This window comes from Bombyx mandarina, chromosome 28, assembly GCF_030267445.1.
Source record: "Bombyx mandarina strain Sakado chromosome 28, ASM3026744v2".
NCBI lineage: Eukaryota > Metazoa > Arthropoda > Insecta > Lepidoptera > Bombycidae > Bombyx > Bombyx mandarina.
This window is the reverse complement of record NC_143233.1, coordinates 2,668,610-2,695,869: the sequence shown is the minus strand read 5'-3', so window position 1 is coordinate 2,695,869 and position 27,260 is coordinate 2,668,610. Positions and strand designations below refer to the sequence as shown.

Here is a 27,260-nt window from a genome sequence, read left to right as displayed (position 1 = left end):
TATTATTGACAGATAAAAATGATTCACAAAAATGATTTCTGTTTAAAATACAAGGCGTAATGTACCTTTGGAATTTGGTGCTATGATTATATGTCAGGCGGTTAAAAATCTATGGTTTCGTGACATCACTGCCGTAACAAGGAGGACGTGCGACAGAGATAGCTAGATATTGTACTGTGCTAATTTCGATGATGATTTCACAGAACGCATTTTGGTAGTATCTCAACAGCGAAGATTCTGTATTTTTATTTATTTATTGCAAAGATGGGTGGATGAGCTCACAGCCCATCTGGTGGTAAGTGCTTACCGGAGCCCATAGACATCTACAACGGAAGTGCTGCCACCCACCTTGAGATATGAGTTCTAAGGTCTCAGTTACAGTATAGTTAGTGTCTTAATCGGACATCTTTGATTCATCTCTTTCTTAAGCAAAATCAAATTGACGTTATTAATAACTGATAAAATAAGGGGCTAAAGTTTGATTAGAGCATGTCATACTTGCCAACTGAGGCACCTAGTAGGGTCATTGACCTTTGCTAGGCGGTGTCTAATTAACGCTAAATGTTCACAGGTGGCTTACCGTCGATAGAGGTCAACACTAAAGGTAAATACAAGAGCGGTTTGGTCGGCTGCGTCTCACAGATATCTTTGAGTGGTGACTTTGACATTCCGCTTTCACTGTCAAAACTCCCGCACACCATTACGAACAATGTCGGCAGATGCGCTCCGTGAAAAGAGCTATGATTTTAATTTAAATAAAATAAGAATGTGGGTTAGATTTTCTTTTCAACTGTGAGAAATATGTGTTACGGATTTTTTGAGCGTCCGTCAGCGTAATCGTTTATCGATCGGTCAGCATTGTGCTGACGAATGCTTATTACCTTATAATTTTTTTACGACAGCGACCAAATCCCAATTTCCGCTAGTAACATATCAGATTAATGTAACATTGCAACTTAGGTTTTTTTTATATAAAAAGTGATTGTTCTAAAAATAACTTGTATAAATGAGTCGATTAGATTTAACGGCGGTAATGCATGTTTTATTATCACACATAGATTGTTTACTATGTTAATTATGTTACTCACTGTTTTCTGTTAACGATTTTTTTTATTTTATTAAAATTAATTTAAATCATGAGGTGTCAGTGATTATGGTCGAATTTCGATCAGCAATCTAACACTGAGTAACAATGCTTGTAGAATAAATCATATAGTTTCAGTTGTGTGAATAATATAGGCATCCTAATCTAATAATAAAATTTTGGTTTATAAAGAATCCCAAAAACCTGTTAGGATATATTTATTCCTTCCTATTTCTCACGGTCTCGGTGATAATACAAAAAAAAAATGGGTCGCCAGTGCTGCCACTGTTTTAACAATCACAATATTTGAATAGTGGATTCGAAGTTCAAAGTTTTAACAAATTTAAATCCGCCGTATACACTTCGAATATAATTTAAAAATTACTTTTGATTGAATTCGATTAATTTATGTTTATTGTCGTAAAACAAAAAAAACACGAGACCGCCTGGGTAACGCATCGACTCAAATGCGTTTTGTTGTCAAGAGTCGAATCATTTTAAGAACAAGGCTTCATTTATGAAACACCCGGAAATTAAGTGAAGTGTATGCTTAGTGCGAGTTTTTTAACGTTAATGTTAACTTAAACTTTACGCGATCGAGAAGTTAAAAAATTCGCACTAAGCAAACTAAACTGATTCTCGCTCGGTTCAATGGACGCCGCTGTCCCGCTGCGACTTCCATTTGACGTTCGTTTTTCAAATTTCAGAAGCCTTAGTGTTGCAATACGAATTTATTTACCTACAATCGTAGAATTATATTTTAGTAACAAACAACGTTAATAAATTATTGTTGAACCAGAAAAACATTTTGTGTATTCTGATTTAACATTAATCATTTCAATTGACCCGTTATTAATAATATGTTTTAAGATATTAAACATCAAATAGATTCCTCGAATACCCAAAAACATTTAGGAATTATGATGACGGCCATCTTTTTTTTTTGTCATATTAAGATGGAATAACTTTTCAAAGTGCTTTACTATCTAGTAGTTATATAATGAGAAGAATATTTCTAATGTTATAAATGAAAACAAATTTTAGAATTGTCTACGAGTGTTTTGCACGTGTTTATTATATTTTGTTTTTGTAATATTTCTTTCACTGTTTCAATCTCGTTGATTCACGGGTCGGCGTTTAAGATAGGTAACTTAAGGAAGACTTATTATTTACTTTATAGACAACTTAGTTTACCGCCTGATTGTTACTTAAAATCACCGTCGTTATGACACTGCCGAGACTTCTAAAGATACTATTAAATGAAATTAAATCATATTATATTTATAAACGAATTCTCTGTTCTATCATTATGTCTAGATGATTCATTTCAAAAGGTATTAATTAAAATCTTACCTCTTACCTGTTTCAATGTATTCCTTCGTTCCTGGAGGACAATTTACGAGGTGAATTCTTTATATTGTTGCGCCAACTTTAACACGTACTATTTAGTTTGATTTTGCCACTTAATAAGAGTTTAAGTAATATGAAATTTATCGATTAACTAATCTCGTAGAACTCACAATATTTTTAAATCGTCTAATCAAAGTGGAATCAAAGTCCAGTTGTAGCAAACTATAATACACTCGTGGACATTGTGTAGTATCGGCTGGTGACCCGTGAATCAACATGTCTTTTATTTTGACTGTTTATTAGTAAAACAGACTTAGCTAGCGAAATCGCATCCCACAGCATCATGTTTCATTTTTTACGTACCAAATAATTCATTAAGCGAACTACCCGACAATTTCCAATTACCAGTGTCCATATTTGTAATCGTGTTTGATTATAAAAATCATCAAAAATACAAGTGAGTGTGCTAATATTTGAACTATTTAAAGTATTGTTCGGTTGAGAAATGAAAATAATTAAATCTGTTTAGCTTTCTACTTGATTAAACGATCTTATAAATGTGCACTTTATTTATCTCCCTTCCAAAGATAACGTCAGCACTGTTCTCTATACATAATATAGTTATAGTAAATGTGTATCATAGCATAATATATATATATATATATTAAATAACGTATGTAGTATAATTGGGATATGCGCTTTGTATGTATAAATAAATTAAACTAAAGAATTTATTAACGCTTCGACTACTTAATAATTATGATTTAGATACACACATTTCAATTTAAGAAAAAAAAGGTTTTTTTTTTATGTTTATCGAAATCAACCATTATGTCCGTATTGTGTGAACACAGTAAGGTATCCAATTTAATTATTGACATTATCATTGACATTATTTGTCAGTTTATTGAATGGTCGAAACGTATGTAAAGTGTATTCTATGTAAGCACGCCCTGCGAGCCCCACCCTGGGTTTTTTATTTACTCCAATAATTTCGTCAATTATCAATGTTCGACAGGGTGCGACAATTATTTACAAAATAACGTACATATCTATATGTTGTCCGTGTTTTTTTTTTCGTTTTTATATCTCGAATGCATCCATTTATCTTTCCAAACAACATTTGACATGATAAAACCAACGGTAATGTAAATAGCTGTTTTTTTTATTAAAAAAATAATAAGTGCAACCGATATACATACTCGGCATAAGACTATCTGGCTCTCGTGATATTAAAGTATAAAGCAATTGAAGTCGAATAGGGTAAACCACACAATTATTGGCACTGGAATACAATCCTTCACATTGGAGACGAAAGATTGGGTAGGCTTAGAATTATCAAACTGAACGCTCCAGCTACGTTCACTTCTATTGTATAAACATTACAACATTTTTAGGGTAATATTTCTTTAAATAATTAATGTAAAACTGTATACTTGATATCGATTGTTTAAACACAAAAAAGTATATTTCTAGCAGCGATTTTTGCCAAATATAAAACCCACTCTCCACTGTCAGAAATTATTAACTGTAAACTGAGCATAGTAATTAGTAATAGAAAGAAATTATATTCTTCATAGTAACAAGACTCATAAAATAATCTTCCAATAAAAAGAAGTAGAGTGCTATTTATTTTGAGGTAGAAATACTTGCGGACCGACGTGCCAATAACAGTGCGGTATACCCTACTACCCTGATATTATATAAGGCCGTCATCGCAACAGTGGCTTAAGCTTACCATAGTTATTATGGAGCAATGAGGTTTAAGTTTTCATGAATTTTAATTTGAGTAGGCAAAAAAACTAAGCGCAAAAATAATGTTTACAAAGCCATCTGTTATCTATGGATAGGCCGGTTTTGAACTTATTATATTTTAAATAAATTCCAATATACATATAAGCTTGAATATAAAAAAAATTGTGGACTAGGCCACTTTTGCGTTGACGGCCTCATATATATTCTCATTATTTTGACAAAATAACCTTTATCACTCCGATATTCCGCAGCTCATCTATATAAGCACTTAGTTGCAATGCGTATTGTGAATATACATATTTAGAAGCGAATTGTTTTCCTTTTAAACACGAAGACAAAGCATTATTATGTAATTTTACTATAAGTTAAATGATCTCAGTAAATAAGTTTTTTTTAATTTTAAATACCTATTAATTACAATTAAAAAGGTTTTGTAGGTTGTCTTGCTTGTTAGTTTATTCGATGCATCATAAAGAAAAAAAATCGATCTTTCAATGATCGAAAAAAAATCGATTTTTCAATGAACTTCGAAATGCACGCACTGAATCATGTAGTGTTTTTGTGTGATCAACGACACTGGTAGGGAGGACGTAGTTAAGCAGAAAATACCCAAACGACAATGACGTAAGGAATGACGAATCTGACAAAGTGTATCAGGATAAAATTAAAAAGTTTTTATTCAATAAGGTCTTTATAGGCGTTTTGAAATTATCATAACTGTGATTTAAAATGCAATCCCATTACACTGAAAAATCGGCAAGAAGTTCTGAGCTTGCAACACAGAAAATTTTACTAAATTTTATCAAACTTATAGTATATACATAGTCATTCATGGTAGTTTTTTTTCTAGTATTACAGCGTCTTGCAAATCGGCGCATGTACGTATCATGATCGACATATTTCGGCCACTAAGCATTCAAGCATTCAGTGACAATAAATAAAAATAAAGATCAAACAATTTAAAGTTTCAGTAAATAAAGTTTTGTATTGTCCGAGGTGAATGAACCCGCGTACTATTTGCCTAACTACGTCCAATTGAATGACTTATTTCATTAGTATTTCTTTTATCGATTATTTTCCGATCTCATTCAACTCATTCAAACATAAACAGAAAAAAATGTGTCGCAAAAATAAATATCAGTCTAGTACCACATTCAATCTCCAATTGTTTCACATCAAAATTATAAGTTAGCCGTACATTTCAACAAACACAAAGAGGACGATTTTTAGACTTTTTTTGAAAATAAAAAATTACATCCAATCGCTTTTGATAAGAAACTGTTTTTAATATAAAATGATAACTCCAATACCAATTTATTTGGTGTATCAATATAAATATATAATACGTAGATATTTTTAGTTAGTGTTAAAATGGCGTAATTACCTTGAAATTTAATGTAAAACTAAAAACAAAACTCATTAACACTTCCGAGAGTACATTTGCGATACATTTTATTTAGTCAGAGCAGCCGTAAAAACAAAGACAAATTCTATGTTATTAAGCATAGGTTCTTTTTGTTTTATTTGATAACATAGTCTTTATTAATGTGATTGTAAATGGTTAACAACAACACATTAACAACTAGAGTTGGCGGGAAAAGTTAGAGTGTTGAAATAGATAGGCTTACTAATAGTCACTCAAGAGTAAGCTTATCGACTTTGCAATACTCCATTGTATTTTATACATTTAAATAATATTGTATCTTCACATTATTATGCAATATTTAACGGAACTCGAAATCATAAATTCGTACATAATCAAACAACGATCACAATCTACTTAATCTATATGTAAAATCGAAAATGTTTATTAATCAAACCATATTATTATAATTTATATTTACTACGTTTGAAATACGTATAAATGTAATTTATATGGATCAGCCATAATTAATTTTATAGTTAATAATCATATTTTGACAATTCCGTTTTTAATATTTCAAGGTGACCGCCATTTTGACGCTAACGTATTTGTGACATATAGCTTTGTCTAGCATTAGTTTTGTATGTGAAACCTGTCCGATGTACTATATGCCGTTATTTGTACAAAATTATATCAATAAAATTTAATGAAAACCGAACCCTAGTGAGTATTATTAATTCCTCTATTTCTCTCATGTGGAAATTACGACGAAGGGAAGATCTACCGCCGAGCGGGTGATAAGCCGATTGTTGTTCTTCGGAGCCCGTATATATGTAAGCTTATCTTGAAAATGTAAGCGAGATTCAGGCATCTGTCGAATATTTTGTGTTCTATAATCGCTACCGCCACACTCGTTAATAAACAATCACACACTATACTGGCTTTTAGCTCCAAATACATACTTAAATACGTTTATATATACAAAAATAAAGATATTAAGCACTCGAAGTGAGAATCTAATGCACTAACACAGCCTACAGTCAGGGGATTCACTATTACGCCACCAAATCAGTCGATAATCTACGAAGGCGACCGTTGAGAAGTCTGGGGTAATATGTATCACAATTGTAACATGCAAATGGGCTTTGCAGACTGTCGGTCGATAAAAAGTAAGATTAAACCGTAAAAGTAAAGAAAACCAGAGCAAATACTAAGTGAAATAGCATCACCACCTTTTTTTTCGGGACGGAGGCCGAACCTCTTACGAGGTCCCCCGCGCCTAGGGAGCGCGCGGAGTATGTAGGACTGGTCTGCGACGATGGACCGCGGGCCTAAGGATGTTTGTAGAACTCTACCCACTAAACGACTCCCCTGCACTCTTCGCCCAAGCGTCCGATCCCCTCCGAGGTCAGAACCCAGATGAGGTAAGGGAGTTACCGCGGTCAACACTACAACCAGACGGCGCAGCTCACCCCAAGGACGCCCGGCCGACGGAACCTTCGAATCGAAGGTCCTGAAACGTCGGCCGTTCCGGTACGGCAGTCCCTCTCACATATCGAGGCGTCAGTGTGCCGTATCTCGCTGACGGGACACCAGCCGATCGTCATCGCATCCGTCTATCTCCCCCCGGACAAGCCCCTTCTGAGCAGTGACATCGAGTCACTGTTCGGCATGGGAGACTCCGTCATCCTGGCAGGCGATTTAAATTGCCACCACACTAGGTGGAACTGCCACAGTTCAAACATAAACGGTAGGCGTCTCGACGCGTTTATAGACGACCTTACCTTCGAAGTAGTCGGTCCCCCAACTCCAACATGTTATCCGTATAACATCGCGCTCCGTCCGAGCACTATAGACCTGGCACTGCTGAGGAACGTAACTCTGCGCTTACGCTCCATCGAAGCAATGTCAGAGCTCGACTCAGACCACCGACCTGTCGTTATGCAGCTCGGTCGCCCCCACAACCCAGTCACAGCTACGAGGACCATGGTGGACTGGAAGAAGCTGGGCAAATGCTTAGCCGATGCCGCTCCACCAATCCTCCCCTGCGGCCCGGATTCAACTCCATCCCCCGAGGACACAGTCGAATCCATAAACATCATCACGGATCACATCTCTTCCGCGATCATAAGATCCTCAAAAGAAGTCGATGTGGAGGATAGCTTTCACCGCATCAGACTGTCCCCCGAACTTAGGAACCTCCTAAGAGTTAGAAACGCGGCAATCCGGGCCTACGATCAACTTCCCACGCACTCAAACCGGATTCGGATGCGTCGTCTACAGCGGGATGTAAAATCTCGCCTAAGCGACGCCCGAAATGAGAATTGGGATAGCTACTTAGAAGGACTCGCGCCCTCTCATCAAGCATACTGGCGACTAGCAAGGACTCTCAAGTCCGAAACTACCGCTACTATGCCTCCTCTCGTACGCCCTTCAGGCCAACCACCGGCTTTCGATGACGATGACAAGGCAGAGTTGCTGGCCGATGCACTGCAAGAGCAGTGCACCACCAGCACTCAATACGCGGACCCCGAACACACCGAGGCAGTCGACGGGGAGGTCGAGCGCAGAGCTTCCCTGTCACCCTCGGACGCGTTACCCCCCATTACCTCTGACGAAGTTAGAGAAGTAATAGACAACCTTCAACCTAAGAAGGCACCCGGCTCCGACGGCATCTGCAACCGCGCGTTAAAACTCTTACCAGTCCAACTGATAACAATGTTGGCTACCATCTTAAATGCCGCTATGACGCACTGCATCTTTCCGGCGGTATGGAAAGAAGCGGACGTTATCGGTATACACAAGCCGGGCAAACCGAATAATGAAACCGCTAGTTACCGACCGATTAGTCTCCTCCCAGCGATAGGCAAAATTTACGAACGGCTCCTTCGGAAACGCCTCTGGGACTTCGTTACCGCGAATAAAATTCTAATAGACGAGCAGTTTGTATTTTTTTTTTTTTTTTTTTTTTTATTGCCTTTGTAGGCAGACGGGCATACGGCCCACCTGATGGTGAGTGGTTACCGTCGCCCATGGACTTCAGCAATGCCAGGGGCGGAGCCAAGCCGCTGCCTACCGCTTAATACTCTCCATAAGCCTTGTTTGAAGAAGGACATGTCATAGCGCTCGGGAAACACCGTGGAGGGGAGCTCATTCCATAGCCGGATGGTACGTGGCAAAAAAGATCTCTGGAAACGCACTGTGGATGACCGCAGTGGCTCCAGGTAGTATGGATGAACTCTACTCCGATGGCGGGCGGTGCGATGGTAAAAACGAGATGCTGGTATCATCTCGAACAATTCCTCAGAGCACTCCCCATGGAACATACGGTACAAAATACAGAGGGAACCGAAGTCCCTCCGCAGACCCAGAGGCTCCAAACGATCCGAGATCCGCGCCAAACACTCGTGCGTACAACAAGTGCACCGCCTCACGGAGCACATCTTAATAAGGCTAAATAGGCGTAAACAAATCCCGACCGGCGCCCTCTTCTTCGATGTAGCGAAGGCGTTCGACAAAGTCTGGCACAACGGTTTGATCTACAAACTGTACAACATGGGAGTGCCAGACAGACTCGTGCTCATCATACGAGACTTCTTGTCGAACCGTTCGTTTCGATATCGAGTAGAGGGAACTCGTTCTCGTCCCCGTCATCTGACTGCCGGAGTCCCGCAAGGCTCCGCACTCTCCCCGTTACTATTTAGTTTGTATATCAACGATATACCCCGGTCTCCGGAGACCCATCTAGCGCTCTTCGCCGATGACACGGCTATCTACTACTCGTGTAGGAAGATGTCGTTGCTTCATCGGCGACTCCAGACCGCAGTAACCACCATGGGACAGTGGTTCCGGAAGTGGCGAATAGACATTAACCCCACGAAAAGCACAGCGGTGCTATTCAAAAGGGGTCGCCCTCCGAATACCACTTCGAGCACCCCACTCCCCAATAGGCGCGTAAACACCTCCGCCGTTAGCCCCATCACTCTCTTTGACCAGCCCATACCGTGGGCCCCGAAGGTCAAATACCTAGGCGTCACCCTCGACAGAGGGATGACATTCCGTCCCCACGTAAAAACGGTACGCGATCGCGCCGCGTTTATACTAGGACGACTCTACCCAATGCTTTGTAGACGAAGCAAACTGTCCCTCCGTAACAAGGTAACCCTCTACAAAACTTGCATACGCCCCGTCATGACGTATGCAAGCGTAGTGTTCGCTCACGCGGCCCGCACCAACTTGAAACCCCTTCAGGTTATACAATCCCGATTCTGCAGGATAGCCGTCGGAGCACCATGGTTCCAGAGGAACGTGGACCTCCACGATGACCTGGAGCTCGACCCCGTCAGTAAGTATCTACAGTCGGCATCGCTGCGCCACTTTGAGAAGGCGGCACGACATGAGAACCCTCTTGTCGTGGCCGCCGGAAACTACATACCCGATCCTGTAGACCGTTTGGTAAACCGTCGACGTCGCCCAAAGCACGTCATCACGGATCCTCCTGATCCATTAACGGTGCTTTTAGGCAATACAAGCACCGGTCACCGTCCTCGCCGAACCCGTCGCTTGCGACGAAGGGCTCGACGAGCGAATTAACCCACAGACACAGCCCACTGAGTTTCTCGCCGGATCTTCTCAGTGGGTCGCGCTTCCGATCCGGTGGTAGATTCTGCGAAGCACTGCTCTTGCTAGGGCGGTGTTAGCAATTCTCCGGTTTGAGCCCCGCGAGTTCACCTACACAAGCTAGGGTACGCTGAAATAGCCTCTCAAGGCTATCAGCATAGGTAGGAAAAAAAAAAAAAAAAACGGCAGTCCATCAGAACCAGCCTGCCGTGTCGGGACGTGATAGACCGCCAACCAGTTGCACTTTTTATTCCTCCTTGGCGTGCTAGAGTGCTGGTAGCGCGTCGCACGGCCCAATGGCCTTCACCGGGGGGAAGCCGCCTTCTACAGAAATACGCATCACCACCTAGTCCCTAATGCTTCACTATCTCCTAAATTAAACAATAAATATTTGTTTAAACTTATCCAAAATTAAATTAATACGTAAACTATCAAAGTATATTCAATTCAACTTTTTAAATAATAAATTCATTATTGAATTGGAAAACAAGGGCTATAATCGCCGAGCAAGCGTGACTCAATGCGAGCGTAAAAACCTGTGGCCATACACGCAGTACGCACTACTATACCGAGTAAGTATTCGTCATACATTATTTTCGTTCATTATATTTTAGAGAGACGCATTTTGAATTATAAAAATATTTGTAGTAAATAACTAAGTATAGATAATTTTTTTTGTAAATAAACTAAAATCGTCAATAATAATATCAAAATCGCTGTCTTCTGTAAAATACATAATATAGTACAGTTGTCGTGCCCTAAAGGACAAGACGTCCGGTGCATTCGTATCACGTTCGTTCACGATTCACTTCCACGATGAAGGAATAAAATCATGTAATAAAAATTATACAAGCAAAATATATTATTATAATTTACGTAATTACTGGTGGTAGGGGTTTTGTGCGTCCGTATCTACGGCTAAACGGAGACTGAGAAATAAAACTCATGTTGCAAGGTGGCAAGTTGCTAAGTTTAAGCCTTGCTAAGTTTGGTAACCACTAAAAAACCAAGTGTGAGCTCGTATCTAAAGAATAAGAAAAAAGTACAGTACTCGACGATAAATATTGCATCTCGACCTCTGCAAAGAGTCAATCGGCTAATTTCGAGTAGCGCTATCTCTGTCGCACACTACCTAGATGTCGTTTGTAGGTCAATCAAGTGCAGTAATTTTCAGTCGAACTTGTTTCGTGCCACAGCGATAACGTTTTTCAAGCCGAAATTAGGTGACTCTCTCTTTTTCCCAAGGTCATTATGCAATATTTATCGCCGGGCACTGTAAAACAAATGCAACGTAATGTCTGTATTGTAAACTTATTTGCTTTGAACATCAATAAAACTTCTCAAACAAGCATACGTTAATGTAAGTAAGCTATCTGTTACTTTAAGAATAAATTACATCGTACTGTGACAATGTAAAGATAATTGAAACAGACAATTCATTAATGTTTTAAATAACAGATCTGGCAACCCTACTATGGGTTTATTCAACCGTTTGTCCGCTTTCTCGCCAGTTCCCAGTGACCATAGATAATAAACTTAATATTTAAGTCAGTGACTTACTCACAGTTAGTATGTTGCTTACTTTGATAATATTGTGACTGAAGATTTATTGCATATACCTCTACACTGCAAGGAAATGTTTGTAAGCTAAGGATCGTTTTCACTGGTTTCCGTATCGAACGATCAACTATTGTTTTGGATAATATTTATACAGTTAATTGGTGAGGATGTAGTACGTGCGCTTCTCGACTGGATCACAATGGTCATCACGTACAAAAGCTCGTTATGTGCTGTTAAATTTGAGACTTAGAACTCTATTAAGTTCTTGGTATACGATGGGATTCATCGCTTAACCTTATTAGAAAATTTAATTTGCTAATATAATTCTTTGACACGCAAAAAAAAAACTTTCGCTATTTTCTTCCCAGGAATCTGCCTGCTATTCTTCCGAATTATGTATAGGTATTTTTTTAAATTTGTGTTCAGCGCGATTCGAAATTTTGCCTGGATTCTTTAGTATAGAAACCGAATTTATCCGTCCGTCTATGGATTCACCACTAGATTGGCCGCGAGCTAGTTTAAGCAGCACTAAAAATATTTTATGTCCGAAATTTTGCTATTAGTCTATTTAATATGTGTACAAACATTAAAAACAAACAGTGAAATCGCGAGGTTTCTATTGGAGTGCAACTCAGCCTTAACTAGTCGAAATTCCGTACAACTCGATTCAACATTTCAATTTACATTTTAAACAGTCGCCCGATGCCGTTCAATGTGAGAGGTTGTGTCGTGAACGAAAACTTTGAAGTTTAAATCTCGTGTTTTTTCGATTCGTGAAAGTTTTATTTTTAGCTAAATACAATTTCAGTGTATCAAAGTAAAATGCATTTTGTGTAATACAATTTTTTTGGTTCAGAATTCGGAGTGTAGAGTGCAAGTGTACATTTGTTGAAAACATTTTCGATCAAGTTCTTGTTGGTCTTGCTTTGATTCAACGAGGCGTGTGAAAATTGTGGACCAAATAATATTAAACTAGAAATTAATTCGCGTGCAGTTCTCGCATGTAAGTCTTAAAAGTAAAAGTACGTTTATTTGCGACGTCAGTTACAAAAATTCTTGCATCGTACATAGTTTAAGATAATTTCTCTTTGCGTCTTCGCTTTGAATCGTTCGAATGAATTTTGACACTTTATACTACTAGTGTACTAAAATTATACATATTGCACAAAAAACTTCATGAAAATGTTTTTTTTCCTACCGATGCTGATAGCCTTGAGAGGCTATTTCAGCTTCGCCCTAACGTTTGTAGGTGAGCTCGCGGGGCTCAAACCGGAGTGTTGCTAACACTGACCATAGCAAGAGCAGTGCTTCGCAGAATCTACCACCGGATCGGAAACGCGACCCGCTGAGAAGATCCGACGAGAAACTCAGGGGCTGTGTCTATGGGTTAATTCGCTCATTGAGCCCTTCGTCGCAAGCGGCGGGTTCGACGAGGACGGTGACCGGTGTTTGTGGTGCCTAAAAGCTCGGGGTGTTTTATGCTTATAGGACTACACAAGAGGGCTGTCTCATGATAATTGGCTAACAAAGCCTATAGACATCATTGAGGCAATTGACATCCGGACAATGCGGTAGGCATCCAACATCCTGATATCTGGAGATGGATAGAGGATATATGATGGAAAGTTTCGTAATCAATTGAATAATATTCTCTAATAATTAACATTTAAATGTACCTAGTCAATTATTGTAAGGATTTCACTTCACAGTAGCTTTCTTTAGTGCGTGTGTTGCAATAACATGATCCGAACTGTCATTTTTGAAACAACGCATCGATATTCTCTTGGAGTTCAACTGAAAATCTCTTTGAATTTTTTTGATAATATTTCGAAGTTTCCAGTAATTTGAAGATTACGTTTTTAAAGAATGTACAAAGCCAAAGCGTAAAATAGAGGAAGAGGTAGACCTAAGAAGAAATGAATGGATTGCGTGAAAGACGGTATGAGTAAGAGGGGAGTGAGCGAAGAAATGGTATGTGATAGAGGAGTATGGAAGGAGGAAACATATTACGCCGACCCCATGTGACTGGGAGAAGGGCAGCAGAATGATGACAAAGTCAAAGTGTAAAATAAAAACGTTCAACGGCTTTCGTTGGTATCGTGAACGCCAGAAAAACAGAAATATTTAAGTCACCATCCTCAAACGTCTGGAACATATTATTATGTACTGTGTGCTTGGTGCGAATTATAACTTTAACTTCTAAACTTTAACTCCTCGATCGCGTAAAAGTTAACTCAAATTTGTATGGAGTTGCAACAGCGCCCCTAGCGGCAACCAAAGGGAACAGATTCCCTTCGTTTGCCTCTAAATAGAGAATTAATATGGTAAACCGTTGACGTCGCTATGGTAAACCGTCGACGTCGCCCAAAGCACGTCATTACGGATCCTCCTGATCCATTAACGGTGTTTTAAGGTACCTCAAGCACCGGTCACCGTCCTCGCCGGACCCGTCGCTTGCGACGAAGGGCTCGGCGAGTAAATTAACCCACAGACACAACCCACTGAGTTTCTCACCGGATCTTCTCAGTGGGTCGCGTTTCCGATTCGGTGGTAGATTCTGTTTAGCACTGTTCTTGCTAGCTCGCACTAAGCACACTGCTTTCGAATCAAGCTCGGCCCTTACAGTGTCTTGGCTGCATACAACTAAACCAATGAGGCGATCAGTATTAATGATTATGTTTAGTAGCCTTAAGTTGAGTCATTGACGGAACTCAAACCTTGACACTAGCAGTCAGGCGTATCCATTGCAAAACATAAAGGAAAAAAAGAAAAAAATGCGCGTTTCAACTCCAACGCGCGACTGGATTTTAGTCTTTAAAAGTGCTGCCATCTATAGTCATATTTGTGCTACGACTTATCTTAGTTTTTCGCCTCTTTTGTATCATTCGTTTATACTTGAAATTGTATGTCATTGTCAACGTCCATACCATGTTCAATACACCGATTCTCGTCCAAGTCAAGCAACATCGGGCGTGGTCAGTACTACCCACTGAGTTTCTCGCCGGATCTTCTCAGTGGGTCGCTTTTTCGACCCGATTGCAGATTCTGAGCAGCACTGCTCTTGCTAGGGCCAGTGTTAGCAACACTCCCGGTTTGAGCCCCGTGAGCTCACCTACACGTCAAGGAGAAGCTGAAATAGCCTCTCAAGGCTATCAGCATAGCCATCGCATATAAAAAAAACGGTCTTAAGACCGTTTTTTTTATATTTTATACTTATATATAATTTAAATTCCAGATTCGTAAGCGGTGTTCAGTGTTGCCAATCCCGATCCTCGGTGCTAACTTTGTATCACCAATGTTTAAATTAATATTACGTATTCACAATCGAATTTAAGATAATGCGAATCAGTAAGTGTCATGTCTATGATAAGATTTTTAATTTATTTTAAATCTTCGCCTTAACGATTGAACTACAAGCAACATTACTTCGAACGATAGCAAATCTATTGCAAGATATTTACGTAATAGTATTTACTATGTTAGGTTACGAAAGACTACTTTGCTACCTAATGAAGAACTGCGATTGTCTTTCTTACACTCGCTCGTGCGCAAGGAGTGCGAGCAGGACAGAAGATCTAATAGAGTAAGAAAACCGGTTTTCAATACATGAACTGAACTGTCTTTAATCTAATAACCAGAATTACCTATAGGTTTTTTTTTATTATTAACAATGAAACAAATTCTGTGGCCCCGGGTGTTTTAAGTCATTCCTGGAAATGATAGAAACACCATAACGTATTTGTTTAATAAAAATAATACTAATGATGTTTTTATTTTTAACAAGAATGCTCCTTCGATATTCAATTACTGATCGTAGGACGTCTTGTGAGTCCGCACGGGTAGGTACCACCACCACCCTGCCTATTTCTGCCGTGAAACAGCAATGCGTTTCGGTTTGAAGGGTGGGGCAACCGTTGTAACTATACTGAGACCTTAGAACCCATATCTCAAGGTGGGTGGCGGCATTTACGTTGTAGATGTCTATGGGCTCCAGTAACCACTTAACACCACGTAGGCTGTGACCTCGTCCACCCAACTAAGCAGTAAAAAATAAAAATATTATTGTAATTTAAAAAAATAATAATTAAAGAATAGTTATGTATTGTTATATACTCCATGTACCTACAAATACACGTATAAAGGACCGTTGACAATGCGGTAATGTTATTTCTTCGGCCAGAATTAAAAGGATAAAAATAATAATTTTAGTTCGGTTCGTTATTTAAGCGTAATTTTTGTACTTAATGAAACTATATTTATTTATATAACATTTATTATGAAAGTTTCGATGAGAACAATTAACAAAAACTGCAAGTTCCACACTGATAGAGAGTAGAGCGAATGAAGGTTGTAACGCTAAGTGACGCCGGCGGGATGGTCACAGATTAGACAACATAGTATTATAGACTAGACGTGCAATGTCAGTGAAGGTGTCATGAATTAAATACAACATATAAAAAAAAGTGTGCAATTCGCACATGGCAGAAGTGAAACCTTCAAAAATGTTGGCTTCAAGATAATTTGACGAATGTAAAATTTCGGGAAGAGGATTATTGTAGGTTTTAATAATGATCATGGTGATACAAAGTTTGATAACGCTGACATAGCCTCTCAAAGAAAATATTACATAGATGATAGATTAATTCAGAATGTATTAAGTACGAATATTAGGTACGAAGCAGAGGACAAAGAGAACCACAAATATAAGAAACACTGTATAATGCTTCCTATCTCATTTTCTCTCACGTTAAATCTTATGAATTTATGTGCCTATCTCTTTTTACTTTCGCTTTTTCGTTTCATCAACTTTTGAATCACAACGAGTTAGTCTCGTTGTGATTCAAAAGTCGATACAAAAGTTGAAGTTTTCACTTCAAAAAAAAAACAAAAACCGACTTCAGCAAAATTAATGTTTTAAACAAAAACTGTTTTAAAATGAGATTATCAACTATTCAGTCGAAGTCAATTAAATATACGTCATTATGGATAACTCAAAATCCGAGAAACAGAAGCTTTTAAATGAAAATCAATCAAGAAACTATCGGTTCACTTAGACAAACGGCCACGTTGCTTAAGATTTCAAGTCTATCCGTACCCCGGATCCCTATTTTTGACTTAAGTCCAGTCTCGGTTGCTGATGTCCGTAATTCCTTTTTCTCCATCTCATCCACGGCTGTTGGAATTGATAACGTATGCTCTAAAATGATTGCCCTAATTCTTCCAACGGTAGCACCTATACTTACCCATATTTTCAATTTTTCCTTTACCTCTAGCAACTTTCCTGATTCTTGGAAACAAGCCTACGTTGTTCCTATCCCAAAAAGCCCCAATCCTATTTTGCCATCTCAGTTCCGGCCTATATCTATACTTCCTTTTCTTTCCAAAGTCCTTGAGCACACTGTCCACCGTCAGCTGTCGTCTTTTCTCCTCTCCCACAATCTTCTTAGCTCCTTCCAATCTGGTTTTCGCAAGGGCCACAGCACGGTTACAGCTCTTCTAAAAGTGACCGATGACATTCGCTGGGCCATGGAAAACAAACAACTAACTTTATTAGTGTTGTTAGATTTCAGCAGCGCTTTTAACTCTGTTGACTTCGATGTTCTGCTCGAAATACTCAAATCAAACAATATCTCCTCGTCTGCTATTAACTGGTTTGATAGTTACCTTCGGGGGCGCTCGCAGTGTGTCCGTCTTGACGAGACTTTCTCGGATTGGCAAAACGTCAGTGCGGGCGTTCCCCAAGGTGGTGTTCTTTCTCCTCTTCTGTTTTCTGTGTTTATAAACTCTGTCACTAGGCTTATATCTTCTAAATTCCACCTCTACGCAGACGATCTCCAGCTATATCGCCACTTCTCGGAGCCTGAAGTTGAATCGGCTATTGCTGCGATGAACAGTGATCTAAAGTCTATCAGTGAATGGGCAAAAGCCTACGGTCTGCACATTAATCCGGGTAAATCACAGGCTATCATTATAGGGGGTAAACAATTGCGCAGTAGACTCAGCGATCCTATACTCCCCCCAATTTATTTGGATGGGACTCAAATAACTCTAACCGATTCAGTTAAAAACCTGGGTGTTATTGTAGATCGACATCTTTCGTGGAGTTCTCACGTTGCTGAGATTAGTAGGAAGGTGCACTTTGCCTTGCACTCGTTGAGATGTCTGCAGGGCTTCTTACCTCAGCATACAAAAATATATCTCGTCCAAGCTCTCATTCTACCCATAATTGATTACGCCGATGCCTGCTACTTGGATGCCACTGAGGAGCTCTCAAACAAGCTTGAGAGGTTGCAAAATCTATGTATCCGTTTTATATACAATCTCAGAAAATTCGATCATGTTTCTCATTTTCGCAAAGAACTTAAATGGCTCCCTATACGCCTTCGTAGGAATACTCGAATATTATGTCTCCTATTCAATATCCTACATAAGCCCACTTCTCCCTTATATTTACGTGAGCGATTCTCTTTCATTCGTTCTCCTGATGCTCCCTGCAGGTCCAACCAACGTTCTGTTTTGTTATTCCCTTCCCACAAAACCAATTTCTATTCTCACTCCTTTACTGTGCACGCGGTCAGACTGTGGAATTCGTTGCCGGCTGACATCCGAGTTTGCAAGTCTGTTTCTGTTTTTAAATACAAGGTCAAACAATTTTATCTCTCATCAACCGAATGATCATGGTTCTATACTCTTCGCATACACGAGTGTTACTGTGTTACTTATAATATTTGCTATGTGTATGTGCTATAATTCTCATTTTGTGTTTGTTATTTTAGTTATGTGTTATTTGTTCTACACACACTTGTCACTTTTTATTATTATTCTCATTATCCTCTCGCAGGTCTGCTGGAAGAGATTTCTCAAAGAAATAAGCAGTGCCTTTGTACATAATTTTCCTATTACTCTGTACTGTGTCTTGTTTTCTGTGTGTACATAAATAAATAAATAAATAAAAACAAACGTTCTGACACAAAAATCAATCGAATTTAGAACCTCCATATTTTTTGAAGTCGGCTAAAAATCTCACAACACACTCCTAGGGCTGGGTTTATGCGTTTACGTGGTAACACGAATAGAGTCCCACATTTTCAGTACCTATAACACAGATCGTAACAAAACAAACTGTCCCTTCTATAGTATCCGCTCTATGTTCGAGTCGTGTCAATGACATAGATTCGTCACAACAGATTCGCCACGTACTGAGAGCGCTATTGTTATTTAATGATTGTGATAACACCAGCCCGTCTCGTTTGTGGTATCTTTGTATACTAATGGAGGCATTAATGAATTTAACCCACTGAGTTTCTCGCCGGATCAGCGAAGGACTGCTCTTGCTAGGGCTAGCAATTCTCTCAGATTGAGACCGTTAACTCACCTCCCGGTACGCGCTAAGTTGGAATGGCCCCTTACATTATCAACGAATAGTTAGGAATAAAAAATAATGAATTTACCCAGTCTTCTTCAGTTCTTTTTATTGGTGGTAGGACCCCTTGTGGGTCCGCTAGGGGAGGTACCACCACCCCGCCTATTTCTGCCGTGAAGCAGTAATGCATTTCGGTTTGAAAGGTGAGGTAGCCGTTATAACTATACCTGAGACCTTAGAACTTATGTCTCAAGGTGGGCGGTGCATGTACGTTGTAGATGTCTATGGGCTCCGGTAACCACTTAAAACCAGGTGGTCTGTGAGCTCGTCCACTCATCTAAGCAATAAAAAAAATTCTTCAATATTGATGTACCTACATTTTCGTATTACTCAAAGACCTTTTATCACATTCCCATAAATGGAAGTGACGAGTCTGATAAAAGAAAGCAAATTTAACTCTAGCGTTAAACAATCACATTTTTATCCGCATATTTAGTGCGCGCGTAGCTGGAATATCCTCTTAGGATACTGGTACTGAAAATAAAAAAGGTATTTTATACTGATAACTGCGCTCACTGGACTCTGTTGCGAACGCCCTGAGAGAAGCCGAAAACCGAAGCAAATTGAAGCTGATGGTACAAAGAGCCACAAAGGGCTTTCAGGGACACGACCTTCGGCACGCATCGCGGTACCGTAAGTTTCGTGTAGTCGGTGTGGTGGAGCTCGATGGGGTTTAGTCGGTAGTCGTTCTGCGGGGCAAGTGCTTCGCGCGCCTTTTTCAAGGCGTAGTCTCCTGTGAGAAATTGGGGGAGGTTAAGGACCTCGGCCCTTCTCTTCTCCCCTTCTTCCTCTCAGGAGGCGCCGGAGTTAGACATAACCCGGTCCGTTACCCCCCTCGACCGGGTATCCGTAAATGGATTCCCCAGCGTTAAAAAAAAAAAAAGGGACACGACCTTTAGCAATGAAGTATTCGATTAAGAAGAGAGATACTGAAAGTCCATAGACAGCGGCAATTCTAGGGAACACCCAAGCCATGGCACATATTTATTTATTTATAACTTTATATACTAGACAGTATAAAGGCGGACTTAATTCCATAGGCATCCTCTGACAGTCTACCTTAGGGGATTGCAGAGATGAACCTTGATAGGTGTAGTGTGATATGATTACTTAAACATATGTGTATATATAACATACATATGTATATCTATATCTCCATATGTATATATTAACTTAATCTTTCTAAGTCTTGTTCACAGCAAGAGATTTTGTACCAAAAAAAAATCTAGCTTATAGTTAGAGTTAGAGTTTGATACCAGCATTTAAATTTGCAAATTATTCTGCGGCACACCATGTAATATGAACTCCATAGCCATATACATTGACAATGCCATTATTATTTCACTGCCTACCTTGGAATCTTTAAGCTTCGTGTTAAAATCATATAAAGTCATCGTCAAACGTGAATTACTCAGAGGCTCATTCTGATGTCTTGAATGTAGCTATTTCTTGTACCGATATGTAAATCACCACCGCATCGGTCACCGCTCATGGTGAGAAGCAAGGTCAGAGGCTCAATCGAATGTATGCCGCTGAGAACAGAACAATTGACCAAGGTCCGCCTTTCTAATTTTACTAAATAATATGCCTATTCCATAAAAATAATGCCTATACGGCAATAAAAAACTACAATAAACAATAAAATCTTTATAATTCAATAACTTTAAAAACAAGAAATCAGTTAACCCTTTGACAGCCGTGTTTGTGCCCTACGGGGCGCGCTGAAGTAATAACGTCTATTTCTGTTACCAAGCACCTGGATTACCTAACTTTGACTTCTTTTGTTTGTTAACGTATATTTTACACTTTTAGGTCTTTTAAAATATATATATTTATTCTTAGTATCTGCGGATTCGTCATTCCCAGAGACTACTAGACATTCCGGCGCTTTAGTATGTAAATCGAAGAGAGAAATCGTCATTATTACTTCAGTGGCCGCGTAGGGCACCGGCGACCTATGTGGCAGTCAATGTGTTAAGCGAAACTAAATTTGCTGACGTCAAAAAAAGTATGTCGTCTCCACGGAGTATGCGTTGCCATTGGCGACAACAAAGAAAACAAGCTTACTTGAACATCTTAGGAGTTTCACGCACAATTTGAGCCATTTCGGATTGATTATAATGATCTGCCTTGTAAGATTGTAAGGCCCACTGAGCTAAGTGTTACATTGAAATTCCGAAGTCCATCAGATGTTGGAACCATAAAACAATATATCCATTCTCGGTGCTTTTAGGCTTGCGTAAGCCGGAACGCACGAGATGTGGGAAACGGAATATAGTCTGTGACACGGGACCTTTTTACCGCCAAATATTTAAAACGTAAAAAATAATTTATAATGTGTTTAATAACTAATGTAATATAATTACTTAGAATTGTTTATACCGCTACAACAATAAAATTTATATTGTTTCAACTGTGGTGTTAATTATATAAAACACGACTTTACGGAGAATTAAAGAACGGACTCTATATGAACTCCCTCAGGCTCTTCAAACTAAACTATAGACACAACCCACTGAGTTTCTCGCCAGATGTTCTCAGTGAGTGACCATTTCGATCCGATGGTAGATTCTGTGAAGCCCTGCTCTTGTTAGGGCCAGTGATAGCAACGACTATCAGGCTGAATTCCATGAGTTCACCTGGCAAAGTAAAATGTTTGTAAATTTGCGTTAACTGACGAAACTAAACAGAGAAATTACATCTTTATTTTTCGCAATAATTAAATAACACTTTTTTTAAACATATTATTATCCGCAACACGCTTCGTCAGATTATAGAAATAGAGTTATCGGCAACATGCTTCGTCAAAAAGTACAATACTTACTTTCAGCTGCAAGCGTCGTCGTCAGAGCAATTAATGTTGAAAGATTTAGTCCTTCCGATGAATGTTGTATCATGACAAAAAACTGGATTTTCCTTCAAATGGTTTTTTCTAAGTGACGTAATAATGTTTTGGGTTTTTAGTTCGGCTTCTGATGTTTGGTTTGGTAACTACCGTATTTAATTAACAAAATGTGAATGCTATTTTTTTGATATGTTTTATATATTCTCATTTATATTTGACCAAGATCTGACCAGTAATCTATACTTATATATTATAATATAAATCTACAGTGTTTTTTACGGATGTTCCGTTATAACTACTGAGCCGTGCATCCGATTGACTTGAAACTTGATATCGCTGCAGAAAATACATGTACTTAATGGATAGGCTAATATTTATATGAGTGTTGGACTCCCTACACCAGTTGCGGGGGCGTTAATGATGAGTATCTTTGTGGGGGTGAGAAATAATAATGTTAATTTTAAATGCCCAGCGAAGCGGACGGGTACATCTAGTACAATATAATAATACATATTTAATTTACTTCGACTATATTGATGACACTGTCATTTCGTTTTGTTGAAGTCAATTTTGTTTTTTTGTTATGATTCTGTGTTTTTTTTCCCTACCTATTCGCTGATTGCCTAGGCGGCTATTCCAGATACGTTCGGACGGGTAGGTGAGGTCACGGGCTTAAACTGAGAGAATTTGCTAACACCAGCCGTTGCTAATAATATAATTAATTCGTCATAGTTTTTCATCTTCAGACACAAGTGGTGTACTTCGGCACGGAAATCTTTTAAGCAACGACCTCGACTGATGGTTGGACTGCGGTTCGCAGATACGTATTGCCCGTAATATCCAAACACCGCCTTTTTTAAATTTCTTTTTTCTACCTATAAAAAAACAAGGCGATATTTTGTATATTTCGGGTAGTATACCGGCTGCAAAGGCGTCTCTAGCCCGTGTAGCGCTCGTGTGTTATATTTAGCCACAGATAAGGGGGTTATATTTACCCACAGGGGGTAAACATACGCTCAAAATAAGATAGGTTTTTTATTTGATTATTCTAGGGATTGAAGTATTATTGGTGGCCCGTGTGCCTATTGCGAGTTTTGTGACATTCTCGGTAGCGTAAAAGTTAACTCAAAATTTTATAGGGTGGAAGTAAAAAAAAAAAAAAAAACATATTATTGGTGACCCGTGTGCCTATTGCGAGTTTTGTAACGTTCTCGTTAGCGTAAAAGTTAACTTAAATTTCTATGGAGTTTGCAGCAGTGCAAACTTTTGCCTACGTTTGCCGCTATGGGCGCTGTTCAAAAAAAACTCGCACTAAGCACACCGAAGGCCTTTCCAGTTTCACCAGGACATGTAGGCGAGCAAAAGCTCAGCCGGGAGAGTGATAACAAATGTAAAAGGCTCACTGAAAATGTCCAGGTCGACGCCCCCTAACACCGCTGCGTCCGTGGACACAGACACCCTGCACTATAACTAAAGCCGTCTCTGACCACCCGATCATTAATTACGAGAATGTATTCACGTTTACCGCCACAAGGAGACCGTCGTCACGGTTGTGCATTGTTTTCAAAATACAGTGTCCGAATCGTGTGAATTATTCACTAATATGAATATATTATACGAGAATACTAGCGCCCGATTCGATTCCGCTGGACCTGAACTAATTGTGTGAACATTTTTTTTTAATACCCAGCTTAGTCTTGAGGAGCTCCAACAAGGACTGAACCGAGTGTCATTAAAGTTTTTTTTTATTGCTTAGCTGGGTGAACGAGCCCACAGCTCACCTGGCGTTAAGTGGCTACTGGAGCCCATAGACATCTACGACATAAATGCGTCACCCACCTTGAGATATAGGTTCTAAGGTCTCAGTATAGTTACAACGGCTGCCCCATCCTTCAAACCGAAACGCATTACTGCTTCACGGCAGAAATAGGCAGGGTGGTGGTACCTACCCGTGCGGACTCACAAGACGTCCTACCACCAGTATCAGCCCGTATGAAATGTTTTAAGTTTATTCATAATATGAGTGTCGTAAAGCAGCGCTCTGGATTTTGAACGCTACCATCAAGGATAACGGGTTTTGTTCGAACGAGTCGTGATCCGCCTATAAATAAATCTCCTACTATTTTTTTTATATAGATGGCCGGACGAGCTCACAGCCCACCTGGTGTTAAGTGGTTACTGGAGCCCATGGACATCTACAACGTAAATGCGTCACCCACCTTGAGATATAGGTTCTAAGGTCTCAGTATAGTTACAACGGCTGCCCCATCCTTCAAACCGAAACGCGTTACTGCTTCACGGCAGAAATAAGCAGGGTTATGGTACCTACCATAATACGAGTGTGTTGTAAAGCAGCGCTCTGGTTTTTGAACGCTACCATCAAGGATAACGGGTTTTGTTCGAACGAGTCGTGATCCGCCTATAAATAAACCTCCTACTACCTATGAAACTAAATGACGTTTTTAACCTTACTAAGAAAACGAAAACGAAATTGTTTTATTTATTGTGTATATTATTATGCGAAGTGGCTGGTTGTATTAGCCATTTACAGTTTGCTGTTTTAAATAATAATTCGAGGCGTGAAAATTTGGTTTGAGCGACATTACGTTTAATACGCGTCATTTATCTTTGTAATTGAAGGTGGGTTTTATTTTGGTATTAGCATCAACTTTTTTTTTATTGCCTTTGTAGGCAGACGAGCATACGGCCCACCTGATGGTGAGTGGTTACCGTCGCCCATGGACTTCAGCAATGCCAAGGGCAGAGCCAAACCAGCTGCCTACCGCTTAATACTCTCCACAAGCCTCGTTTGAAGAAGGACATGTCATAGCGCTCGGGAAACACCGTGGAGGGGAGCTCATTCCATAGCCGGATGGTACGTGGCAAAAAAGATCTCTGGAAACGCACTGTGGATGACCGCAGTGGCTCCAGGTAGTATGGATGAAATGTTCGATGGTTTTTAATTGAACTTCAATTAAGTTTACTCCGTTCGAATAGCTGAAGATGCTATTTTTTTGTTATGGTATTGGAACGAAGTTCCTTATGGGACGATGCGGAGGGGTAGGTACCCTAACCGGGAAAAAACGTCCGTAACGTAAGATTTTTATTGGTAACTAGCTGACCCGGCAGACTTCGTAGTGCGTCAATCGATAAATAAAGGATCTAAAATTTTGTATAAAATAAACTTTACACAAACAAAAGGAATCCGTCCGACGGGGGACACATCAAAGGAAAGACAATATTGTTATTTTTATATAATTCCGAGAATTTTCATATTTATCTACCTTTTAAACCTTCTCTGGACTTCCACAAATAATGCAAGACCAAAATTAGCCAAATCGGTCCAGCCATTCTCGAGTTTTAGCGAAACTAACAAACAGCAATTCATTTTTATATATAGACTAGCGTCCCGCTCTCGCTTCACTTCGGATACTGTAGCTTATTATTGATTTCTCCACTATTTAATGGATGTTACTATACATATAAACCTTCCTCTTCAATCACTCTATCTATTAAAAATAACCGCATCAAAATCCGTTGCGTAGTTTTAAAGATTTAAGCATACATAGGGATATAGAGACAGAGAAAGCGACTTTGTTTTATACTATGCAGTGAAGAGATTGAAGGTGCGTTTCATTTTGATATTAGCATCAACAGTTCGATGGTTTTTGATTGAACTTCAATTAAGTTTACTCAATTTGAATAGCTGAAGATGTTTTTCTTTTTTTCTTATGATATTTTGTCAAAATTTTAAACTTTAAATTTATCTGTTGTAAAATTGCAAAAATGTCGCTTAAACCAAATACCCTTTCCTTCGATATGTTCAAAACAGATCTGACGTGAGCAGTGCACGGAAGATAAACAATGGCGAGGTATTTATTACTTGTATTGGTCAGGTTAATATTACAAAGCATACTGAATGAGATCAGGCTTTTTGACGGGAACGCGAACAGTGAAGTTGTGTGATTTGTTTTATTTTGTCTATTTAGTGTTTCTTCAGGTTTAAATGTATAATAACGGTGGTTTGTTAACTGTTTAGTATCTGTGAAAGTGCACAAATGTGGGAAAATGAAACAAAGCCGCTGAACGTAACTTCTCGGAATCCTCCAAAAAGTCCACTGAAAAAGTCTCAGTAAACGACCACAATTTTACTGAGATTATATTTCATCTCATTTCATTTCGTTTTCATTTCATTTCATACCATGTTTCATATCAATCAACTTAATTTCATTTCATAATATAATTTTTGATATAAAAAAGATTTCATTAAAATTAAAATAAGACTTGACCTAAAGGTCTTAGTTACCAGGTTATAAAATCACTTAAAAAAAAGCATACTGAATGGATTTTTATTTAGGTATTTTGTTTTCCTACCTTAGCTGATAGCCTTGAGAGGCTATGTCAGCGTAACCCTGACGGGTGGGTGAGCTCTCGGGTATCAAACCAGGAGGCGTTGCTAACATAGCCCTAGAAAGAGCAGTGTTTCGCCTACCATCAGATTGAAAACGCGACCTACTGAGAAGATCCGGCGAGAAACTCAGTGGGCTGTGTCTGTGGGTTAGTTTACTCGCCGATGAATGGATATAAACACAACACTAATTGACAATGATAACTAATTGACAATGATAATGGCCGGTACAAAACAGGTGAGATAACGTAGGCGTCATACGATGTATAGCTGCGCTTAGGCGGGTGCAAATATCTGACTAGTGGTGACATGGATATTACATCAAACAAACTATTATTGACCAATGGTGGATACTGTGTAACTATAAAAGTGATTAACATTTATTCCAAATGTCAATTACAAAAAATTGAAATAACAAGAAAAGAAAGGAAAAATATCGAGGCTTGGAGAAGGTTACTGACTCAACAATGTCTAACAGAACATTTACCTACTGACAACCGCTTTATTTACAGAAATTCTGAAAAAGTCAATGATACAGCAGGTATGTATGTATAAAGTACGGTATGGTTCAAGGTAATTAATTGGGATCGGAATTCGTCTTTGACAAAATTTCTAATTTGCGTAATTACTGGTGGTAGGACGTCTTGTAAGCCTGCACTGGTAGGTTGCCTATTTCCATTTCTCCCGTTGCCCTGCCTATTTCTGCCGTGAAGTATGCCTTTCAGTTTGATGAGCAGAGCAGCCGTTGTAACTATACTGAGACCTCAGGACTCATATCTCAAGGTGGGTGGCGGCATTTACGTTGTATATGTTTATGGGCTCCGGTTACCACTTAACGATAAGTGGGCCGTT

General features: G+C 39.1%; 2 protein-coding genes across 3 annotated transcripts in view; both read left to right on the top strand.

The window, feature by feature from the left end:
* LOC114243351 (EGF like, fibronectin type III and laminin G domains protein pikachurin) overlaps positions 1–6,270 on the top strand; it is a 145,854-nt gene extending 139,584 nt beyond the window's left edge. Inside the window, exon 18 of the mRNA XM_028174807.2 lies at positions 572–6,270. Within this exon, the coding sequence (XP_028030608.2) occupies positions 572–732 (161 nt within the window). The 3' untranslated portion in view covers positions 733–6,270. The remainder of the gene's footprint in view (positions 1–571) is intronic.
* A 5,074-nt stretch (positions 6,271–11,344) lies between these two features.
* LOC114243403 (ferric reductase 1) overlaps positions 11,345–27,260 on the top strand; it is a 48,587-nt gene continuing 32,671 nt past the window's right edge. The window contains exon 1 of one of the 2 annotated variants that reach the window (XM_089739177.1): positions 11,345–11,532. In XM_089739177.1, the coding sequence (XP_089595303.1) occupies positions 11,531–11,532 (2 nt within the window). In that variant the 5' untranslated portion in view covers positions 11,345–11,530. Of the gene's footprint in view, positions 11,533–12,422; positions 12,736–27,260 lie in introns of those variants that run through there. The other variant, XM_028174883.2, reaches the window with a different exon arrangement.